The following is a 10192-nucleotide window of genomic DNA, read 5'->3' as shown; positions in this document are numbered from 1 at the left end:
AAATCACACGGCCTGGCCCAGGATTCCACACGCCCGTGTGGACTACCCGTATGGACTCACACGCTGGTGTAGCCCACACGGCCCAAACCAGTCTAGCCCGTGTGTCGCACACGGCCTACCTAGCCATCACACTGCCTTGTCTGGTGCGCACGGCCTGGCCTCGTCGATCACACGCCCGTGTTATGACACACGGCCTACTATACGGCCTACCACACGGCCGTGTGACATTGACAGAATGGTTTTTGGCTTTCACTGAAACCTCGTTTTCTGCGTTTCTGGGTACACACCTGGTTTCGTTTGAAGCTAAACTGAACTCCAAGCACTCCAGAACCTAAATATTGTCCAATCCAACACCACAATCAGTCTTACTTTGCAATCAATCCGAATCAAAACCAAAATACTCATCCCAAAAGCGATGAACACTTACTGCAAAGCTTCGAATCGATTCGCTACGAAATAGTACGAAGAGAGCCTTAATCCTCGCGATGTGTTACCGTCAATAACGTCAATATAAACCCCAGTCAAAATTTTAGCAGCCCAACTTACAAAGTATCAAAAATCCACTTACTGAAATGATGGATAACGGAAACTTAAGAACACAGGAACTCCACAGCAAAATCGATACTTAACCACTAGACCAGCAGACCCATTCTAATAATTACTCACCATCTTTTAGTTAAAAGCCTATTAACCAATGATTAGGCTTTATCAATAAAAATACCAAAATTTGTCCAAGTCATGACTTGAACTTGGGACATCTAACACACACCCAGAATACATAACCATTGAAGCAGATACACAATTGTGTCACCCATTCGCAAAAAAAAAAAAAAAAAATTGGGGGGCGTTACAATTTTTTTGGAAAATATTTTCCTTAGTTTATAGCGTTTGTTTGTCAGAAAATGAATTCCTTTAGGAAAATATTCTTTAAAACACGGGTAAAAATAAACTTTTTATGGAAAATGTCTTACCGATTCTATTCGTGTAAGACATTTTCCATTCTCTTCACCCTTATCACAACAATATGTTCTCCCTTCCTCTCTGCCCATCAACCTCCGCCTCTTATCCTTATCTCCGTTCGTTGGTCTTACCTCCGAATCTCTATCTCGTCATCTCTGTTGGATGACTGTCGTTCTTACCAAATCTATAAGAAACCCTAAAATTTGGCTTTCCATTCCTATCAAGGTATATCACTATCTTCTATTTTGTTTTTTTTTTTTTTTGGTTAAGTGGTCTTTGCAGTGTTTTATTTTCGTTACCCTGTAAATGAAACACTTGACTACACATTCCATTGCACCCACACATTTTCTTATTGTTGTTTTTCTCTTTGGTTATTTCCCTAAATATTTTTGTTTTTCAGAGTTCTTGTATTTGGTCCCTTGGAAATGATAGAGAAATTCGTTGCTACCTCCATAACCACATGCGAGTTTCTCTTTTTATCTTTCTATGTGATTTTTCAGTTTAAGCTGACCAAGATTTTAATTGGGGGTTTTGGTTGTTTTTCAAGTTTGGATGGGTAAAGAATTTTTTTTAAGTTCTGCTCTTTTATTTCTTGGTTCTTGTATTAGCTTTTTTTTTTGTAATCTTTTGAATTAGCTTTTGCATGTAAGGGAAACGATATTTGGTCTATTTGGTTTTTGTTTTGTTAATAGACTGGAGAATTTTTGGAATTGGAATTTGTTATTGAATTGTAAACATTGTTATTGTTGGTTCCGAATATTGCCAAAATTCAAGACTTATGATCCATGTCTAAATGTTATTTAATAGTTTGTTTCCAATTTTTTTCATTTTCCGTTTGTTTTAAAACCTTTTGTTTTATCGGAGAAGATCAATCTAAATATTTTGTTGCAATGCAGCATGTTTAACACTATAAAAAGCTAGTTCGTCTACCATTTTCTGTTGTCTGAAGTCTGAACTTTTGGGGTAAATGTGAATATTTTAACTGTCTAAAGTTTCATGTCTTTTGAGGTGTCTTTGGCTCACATGCATCTTGTGATGTATGCACTGTTGTAAGGCTTGAGTTAGCATCTTCCATCCTTGGCAGGCAATAGAATATTGTTTATGCTATACTCAAGTGAGAAGAAACATATATATTTTTGCCTTCGTGCTTCGATTCTAATATCCACACTCCATGCAGGGAGAACCCAACATGTTTGATAGTTTCTAATTATGCTACCATGTTGATAGTTTCTAATTATGCTACCATGTTATAGTCTGATAAGGGTGTAAATTTCTTGCAGTAATGTAATATATCTATGCATGCATGACATGATGCAGACCTTACAAGGCCACTACATTTGTTGTGCATATTATGATATTTAAGCTTGATGCTTTGCATTCTTTGCTTTGAGATGTAAGCCATAAATTAGATGTTGGAAATGCTCGTGCATGATAGATGCATTCATAACTTTAAAAGTCCAAAAAACTCTTTTGTCCCATTATTAATCTGATATGATTTGTTTGATTGTCTCTCTACAAAATCAATAAAGATTTTTAGCAATTAATTATCTTATTATTGCTTGAGAAACTTTCATATGCGTATATATATGCACTTTAGTCACGATAACTTGTTGTTATTTCAAGTAGCTTAGGAGTTCCAAATATTAAAATTCCAAAGTTGTGTTTCAAGAAAATAGGAGTTGATAATTCAAAGCGGAATAATGTTAGAATTTGTTTAAGGCAAAGACCATTGTGATATACTGCCCTGGTTAGACACCTGGAGAAGGCATTCAGCATAGGTTTGAGGCAATCTGTTAGGTTTCTAATATAGTGCTTTGGAAACCCAAGGTAAGTAACTTTTTTCAAATATAGTGCTCACAATTATGGATTTGTTTGATAACTATTGTTTGAGACAATCTGTTTGGTTTATTGTCCATAGCCATAATGTTTTTTTTCCTTTTTTGGGGGGAGAGATTTGAAAGGGAAAAAAAGAAAAAAAGTGAAAAAGTGAAGCTTTTTTAACTATTTTCTAAAATGAGAATAAAAGCACCCATCCACGATGGATGTACCAACATGTCAACAAAAGTCCTTTGAAAACTAAAATCCCTAATAACTACCATGAATGTTAAATGGCCTCATCTAGGAAGTAACAACTAATGGTAGATGGCAGTTATTGTAGCTCAAAACATAATTTGGCTTTTTAGTTTAATTCAAGGATTAAATTGAATCGATATACGATACCAAGTATTTTTATTGCTAATATAGATTATATTAAATTTTTTATCATTTCTGTTCCACTGTTCCATTAAAATTTGAAATCATTTTAACTTCATTATAGATGTTAGAAAAAAGTGGGAAAAGAAATACAAAGGTAATGCTTAAAAAGCCGGATGGAGGTCACACTGGTGAGACCTCTGGTAACCAATTGAACAGGTTCAACCACTAGGACCTTCCAATTTAATAAAACATAATTTACAATATTAAATAAGAATTAAATATAACAGATATTTAGTAGAAATATGAATTTTGCTTAATAGTATAGTACAGATTCAAAGGGTTAAAAGATCCAAATCTCATAGCATAAAATAAATTTAAAAATTAAGCTTAAAACCAGTTTAAATTTTTTTTACTGGTACAATTAGTTTTTGTCCGAATTATTTAGTAAAATGCCCATTGAAATTTAAATAGAACAAGTATTAAATTAAAATGTTGGAATTACTTAGTAAAAAAGAAACTTGAAGATTAAATTTTAAAACTTCATATGGTACATGGACTGAAGGCAGAATAGATATCACTAAAATAATAGAAAGATCAAAAGGCCAGCCGAGCCCACTGGAAGTTGGATAAAGAAGGGCGACACCAAAGGTAAATTATTGCCCTTATAGCTAAGCTATTAAAAGATTAAAGTGGTCAGATCTTAAATTAACTTTGTGTCTAAATTTAAATTAGTGGGTTAATTTTAAATGAAATCCTTAATAAGTTTTTAAATTTAGATTTCGTTATGCCATTTCTTTAAGTTAGATCAGATTATTTTTAATTTTCAAATTAATTGCACATTGACTTGTAATAATTGCATATTGATTTGTAATTTTTTGTGTGATCCTATGGCAAGCTTGCATCTTTCTTGTAGTGATCAAATATTTTTGTGGCATTATTTTGTGTAGATGGATTGTAGTCAAGATCAAAATGCAATTGTTGAAGTCGTGGCTTCAGTTTTATCTTTTGGGGCTCTTTGGATTAAAAAATTAAAAACTAGGAAGAAAATCACTTCTCACCCTCGTGTGAATCGAGATTATGAAAGAGAAAATTATATTAATAGTATTTTATATAGTGGTGACCAGCATTGTATTGATGTGATAAGGATGAGATCGATTGTCTTTTTTAATTTGTGTGATATTCTTAGTAGGAATAATTTGTTACAATCAACTAAATCGGTGAATATTATGGAGCAAGTAGTTATATTTTTACACATAATTGGTCATAATGTAAGGTTTCGAGTGATTGGATCTAGACATTATAGATCAATAGAGACAGTTCACCATTACTTTGGGGTTGTATTGAGAGCTATTTTGAAATTGTATAAACCAGTTATTAGATTACCTTATGAGTCAACTCCTAATGAAATCAGAAACAATCCAATGTTTTATCCTTACTTTAAAGATTGTATTGGAGCATTAGATGGAACTCATGTTCTTGTATCCATTCCATTTAGCATTCAAGGAAGATTTTATAGCCGTAAAGGGAGGACAACACAAAATATATTGGTTGCCATTACATTTGATTTGAAATTTTCCTATATTCTAGTTGGTTGGGAAGGTAGTGCACATGATTCTCGTATTTTAGGTGATGCTCTTTCATCCCCAAGAGGATTAATTATTCCGGAAGGTAAGAATTAACATTAAATACCAAATAGTTTAAGTAAGCTCATAATTTATTAGTAATAATTATATTTTGTAAAATTGTAGGTAAATATTATCTTGCTGATGCTAGATATAACATCCGAAATGAATATATTACCCCATATCGTGGTGTCCGATATCATTTAAAAGAGTTTAGTGCTCAGGGGCTAGAAAATGCAAAGAAACTTTTTAATCTTCATCATTTATTATTACAAATCACTATTGAACGTGTTTTTGGGATTTTGAAGAAACAATTTCGTGTGTTAGATGCTGAACCATTTTGGAATTTTCAAACTCAAGTAGACATAGTTTTGGCTTGTCGTATCATTGATAATCATATAATGGGAGTTGATCCTAGTGATTTACTTAATCAAGGATTATACGAGGAGCCTGAGTCTAATTTGATAATACTAACTCTTACAAAGCAAGAAGTAAGAGAATAGTCTGCTAAGAGAGAGGAAATTACACAAACTATGTGGACTAGTTATATGGCTAGAAATATTAGGTAGGTTTAGGGCTTACGGTTATTGTTTCTATGTTATACATGTTTTAGCATTGAAATTGTTATTTTTTTAATGTTGGTTAACTATTGATATTGAAATTAGTTTGTTGGATTTTAAAATTATTATGTTTTCAATGTGTTGGATATTGAATTTATTATGTTTTAAGCTTGTTGGATATTGAAATGATTGACAATGACAATTATTAATGTAGAATGGGTAAGGGAAACAAAGAAGGGATATCCAAACAATTCAGGTGGACAAAACTGATAGAATATTTTTTTCTCGAAATTCTAGAAGAGGAGGCCCAGAAAGGAAATAAACCTTCTAACACTTTCAAAGCAGTTTCTATTAATTAGGTTGTTGTAGCTATTTCTGAAAGATTTCAAGTCCAATGCGATGTGAAGCATATGGAAAGTCATTTTAGGACTGTAAAAACCTAGTGGCAGATTATATGCACAATTCGGGCTAAAAGTGGTTTTGGATGGGATGATAACATGAAAATGATCACATGTGATAGAGCGACATATGATGCAATAGTGATGGTAATATATGTATATATATGTTAAGTATATTTCAATGGTTTTTTACTTGTTATTCTAATTGTGTATAATATCCAACAGGCACACAAGAAGTATGAACCATTTTTGAATAAAAAATTTGATCATTATGATGAAATGGCTTTGGTTGTTGGCAAAGAAATTATAACAGGGAGTTTTTCTAGGACATTTGCTGACATAGATTTGGATGATGGTAACGAAGATTCAATACTTATAGATTGTGACAATTAAGAGATTGAGGAGGTAAGAACAAAAGTATCTTCATCTGGCACATCTAAATGTAAAAGATAAAATGCTCAAGAAAGTGTCGTTGATGAGCAAATTAAATTTGTGGGTAAACAACTTGGTAAAATTACTAATGCTTTGGAACAATTTACTACAGATAAGACGCCACATCTTTACGAAGAAGTGATGTCGTTGGATGTAGAAATATTTGATGACAACTTCCTTTGTAGTGTGTTTGACTATCTTGTGGGTCATGAATCCGAAGCCAAAGTTTTTTTAGTTAAAAGTAAGAAGCATAAAAAAATTTGGCTTCAAAAATTTTCTCAAGGTTGAAGATAGTGATACTTTAATGTAGTGTAATATTAGTTATGCACTTGGATAATGTTGTTGTTATCATGTGATGTACTACTAATTATGTACTTGGATATTATTATTAATTTCTAAAATTAATTGTGGTTTGGAAGTTAATTTATAATTATTTAATCTTTTATTTATTTTTTATAACACAATTAGGAATAATTTATTTGCTTTGGTTGTTTTCAATTTATGACTGCTAATATTTTAGCTTAATAATCGAGTATTACTATATATTTAATTTCATTATTTAAAATAAATAAATAAATCATTGCAATATATGTAAAAATAATGTAAAATATAAATTTATTAATAGATATAAAATAAACTAAATTAAACAATGAAAAGATAATAAATTCTCAAATGTATGTTAGTTTCATTTAAAACAGTTTTTATGAAATATTTTTAGAAAATTTACCAAACAACAGAAAATATTTTACACAGATTCATCCAAACACCAGAAAAGTAAATCATTTTTCAAAAATTATTTTCTGAAAAATATTTTACTAGCAAACACACGGAGCCTTAGTTAGCCCACGTACCAATTTGTAAAACTGTTAAATTTTGTGAAACTTGTCATTGTTGATTCCTTAAAGAATTTGGTATTAAATTGATAGATTTTAAGCTTAGATTGTGAAAAATGATTAGATTGTAAAGTTTGATTGTTAGTTTTGTACATAGGAATTAAAATGAATAAAATGTGAAACTATTTTGAAATTTCTTTATAAATAGGAAGTAGAGGGTCCCTAATGAATGTAATTGAAGTCTGATTTTAAATTGAGGTTAAAAATTGAATGATATGGTTATTTCAAATTCAATGACTAAATTGAATAAAATTTAAAACTTTAGCGGTACTGAAAAATGAGATTATATAGGTTCATTCTTGTCATGGCATAATGTGTAAATGTTGAAAATTTGATGGATTGTATGGAAAAAATGTATAGATCTAGAATTAGATCAAACCGAAGGTAATCGAGGAAAAACAAAAATAGTTGATTAGTCTTTGAAAAATCAACTTATTTGGTGTTTTGATCAGGTAAGTTCATATGGTATTGATTTACTTAAGTTGCTATGTATTTTATTTATATCTTTATGTTTGATTGTAAATGAATTGGTTGTTAATTGGAATAAAAGCTGAGAATTGGACTAAATAAAAATGTGATGTTTGTAAGTGTAATAGATACCTGTGTGAACTTAGTAAAGGTTAGGATGCAATCGGCATGCCAATTGTCTTGTGCGCTCTTGAATGAGATTGATTACAGATGTTATTAAGGTTAACATTTGTTGCAGATTCTCAAATACAGGTGACACAAGTTTAGCTTGGACGAGTAACCTAATGTGTTGTTTTAAATTTTTAGCCCGAATGGGTAACCTAACATGCGTATATTCAGCTCGGACAAGCAACTGATGTGGTGTAGATACATGTGCATTCGAGTCTATTTACTAGGGTTCATCGGGTGCAACAGTTTGTATGAAATGAAATGAAATGATCCTGATACATAAATGGAATAATGTTGAATGAATTAAGCATAACTCCTTTAATATGTATGTGATTGTACTATCTTTGGATGGAATGAGCTTTTGAGGTTAGTTATCCAAAATGACATGAATTAGCATGTTGAGTATTTCTGGTATCATATGATTTTGATTATAAGTATGCTCACCTGTTGATGTTTTATTTTTCCCATGTCTAGCCAAACTACACCAGCTTATGATAGCTTATTGTATTTAGATAAAGGATAAGGTAGGTTTTATTTAATATTTATGAACTTACTAAGCATCTTATATGCTTACCTAGTTTATTTTCCCTTCTCCTTGCTGATTGTTGGAACGACGAAAATGTGCAAGTGTACACAATCGTAACAAGTAATAACATGACAGGTATGTCGAATTATTGTACCTACAGGGACTGTACAAGCAAATATTTTTGAAACGTAAATTTAAGCAGTTTGGTAAAGAAAAATATATTTATTTGAAAGAGACAATCTAAAAAATAAAAATTAACAAAGTAATCAACTAAAATAAAAGGTAAAATTTCAATGCACGATTTCTAATAGGTTTTAATCAATATGACATAAGTGTGTTAGATTAATCTCATTTTTTAACTTAGAATTATTAAAACTATGTTCATGTTATTACAAACAAATTCATGGCAACTTGGCTTATTGTTAACTATTGCACATAAAAACTTATTAAGTTAAATCAATCTTTCAAACATATTCCTATGTTGGCTTAATTAATCAATTTTCATAAGCAAGTATAAGATAGAGCGAAATAAATATATTTCTATATTGAACAATTTAATCACAACAATCTTACAAGTTATGGAATGCAAGAATATTGTTTAATACGATTTGCTAATTTAACCCACTTTTTCACTTAGTAGATTAAACACACATCAATTAGATACTTTGTCCATTAACTACAATTTCAATCCTATTAGTAATTAATTCATTTGTTACCATACATTTAAAATCTAATAAGTATCCACTACCGAGGACTTATGATTTGTTTGACCAGTTTCTAGGAGCTTTAGTTTTCTCAAAGATTGATCTGAGGTCTAGGTATTATCAATTCTAGGTTAAGGATTCGAATGTAATGAAGACTACTATCAGGACTCAGTATGGTCATTACGAGTTTCTTGTCATGCCATTCAGGTTGACGAATGCACCTGCTGCATTTATGGACATGATGAATCGAGTGTTCCACTCCTATCTGGATCAATTGGTAGTGGTTTCATAGATGATATATTGGTGTATTCTCGATCAGAGGATGAGCACGATGAGCACTTGAGAGTGGTTCTACAAGTTTTGCGAGAGAATCAATTGTATGCAAAGCTGAGCAAGTGTGAGTTTTGGCTTTATGAGGTGGTTTTTCTAGGTCATGTCATTTCAGCTAAGGGTATACGGGTTTATCCAAAGAAGGTTAAGGCGATTTTGGATTGGAAATCGCGAAGGACTGTTTCTGAGGTCAGAAGTTTCTAGGGGTTAGCTGGTTATTAACATCACTTTGTCGAGGGGTTTTTGAGCATTGCATCTCCTTTGACAAAGTTGCTTCAGAAGAACACGACCTTTGAGTGGACTGATGAGAGGCAAAAGTGTTTTAAGAAGCTGAAGTCAGTTTTGACCGAAGTGCCTGTGTTGACACAGTCGATATCTAGTAAGGAGTATGTGGTCTACAGTGATGCTTCTTATATGGGACTGGTTGTCTGCTGATGTAGAAGGGTAGGGCAGTTGTTTATGTGTCAAGGCAATTATGGCCGCATAAGTGTAACTATCCGACTTATGGTCTAGAGTTAGTTGTCGTAGTCCTCGCACTTAAGATTTGGCGTCACTATATGTATGGTGAGAAGTGTGTGATATACAGTGATCACAAGAGTCTTAAGTATCTCATAACCCAGAAAGAGTTGAACTTGAGACAATGGCGCTGGATCAAGTTGCTGAAAGATTATGACTGTGTGATCAATTACTATCCGGGGAAGGCAAACGTAGCTACAAATGCTTTCACTCGCAAGTCTCTGGCTGATATGAGGGTTATGTTTGTGAGGTTTTCTATCTCGATGATGGGGGTCTATTGGCTGAACTTTAGCTGCAGATTCGTGAGCATCATCCTTTCGATGAGAGTTTGATTCGCCAGATTCGTTAGGTTGATTCAGGTGTTCAAAAGGATTTTGATCTTTACTCTAATGGTGTTTAGTGTTTCTGAGGTCCCTTGT

General features: G+C 32.2%; 1 protein-coding gene across 6 annotated transcripts; it reads left to right on the top strand.

Annotated features, from left to right (window-relative positions):
- The first annotated feature begins 916 nt into the window (after window positions 1-916).
- LOC108463695 (uncharacterized) lies at window positions 917-6598 on the top strand. 6 transcript variants are annotated; one of them, XR_008276967.1, is made up of 3 exons: window positions 918-1185; window positions 2637-2787; window positions 5553-6598. XR_008276967.1 is itself a non-coding variant. In XM_017763603.2 (2 exons), exons 1-2 carry the CDS (start codon window positions 1123-1125, stop codon window positions 4833-4835), a joined length of 795 nt encoding a protein of 264 aa, XP_017619092.1. In that variant the 5' UTR covers window positions 917-1122; the 3' UTR covers window positions 4836-5579. The 6 variants fall into 6 exon arrangements, 1 of the variants encoding a protein (XP_017619092.1); XR_008276966.1 differs by lacking the exon at window positions 2637-2787 and having other exon boundaries at window positions 935-1185; window positions 5553-6141; window positions 6281-6598; XR_008276968.1 differs by lacking the exon at window positions 2637-2787 and having other exon boundaries at window positions 917-1185; window positions 5962-6598.
- Window positions 6599-10192: the final 3594 nt, after the last annotated feature.

This window comes from Gossypium arboreum, chromosome 13 (assembly GCF_025698485.1).
Source record: "Gossypium arboreum isolate Shixiya-1 chromosome 13, ASM2569848v2, whole genome shotgun sequence".
NCBI classification, from domain to species: Eukaryota; Viridiplantae; Streptophyta; class Magnoliopsida; order Malvales; family Malvaceae; genus Gossypium; species Gossypium arboreum.
Note: the sequence above shows the minus strand (reverse complement) of the source record. Positions and strands in the feature narration are given on the sequence as shown.

Coding starts and splice junctions, on each gene's coding strand:
- LOC108463695 (XM_017763603.2), top strand. CDS start 1,123: ATGACTGTCGTTCTTACCAAATCTATAAGAAACCCTAAAATTTGGCTT. Junction 1,186..4,103: donor GGCTTTCCATTCCTATCAAG/GTATATCACTAT, acceptor TATTTTGTGTAG/ATGGATTGTAGTCAAGATCA.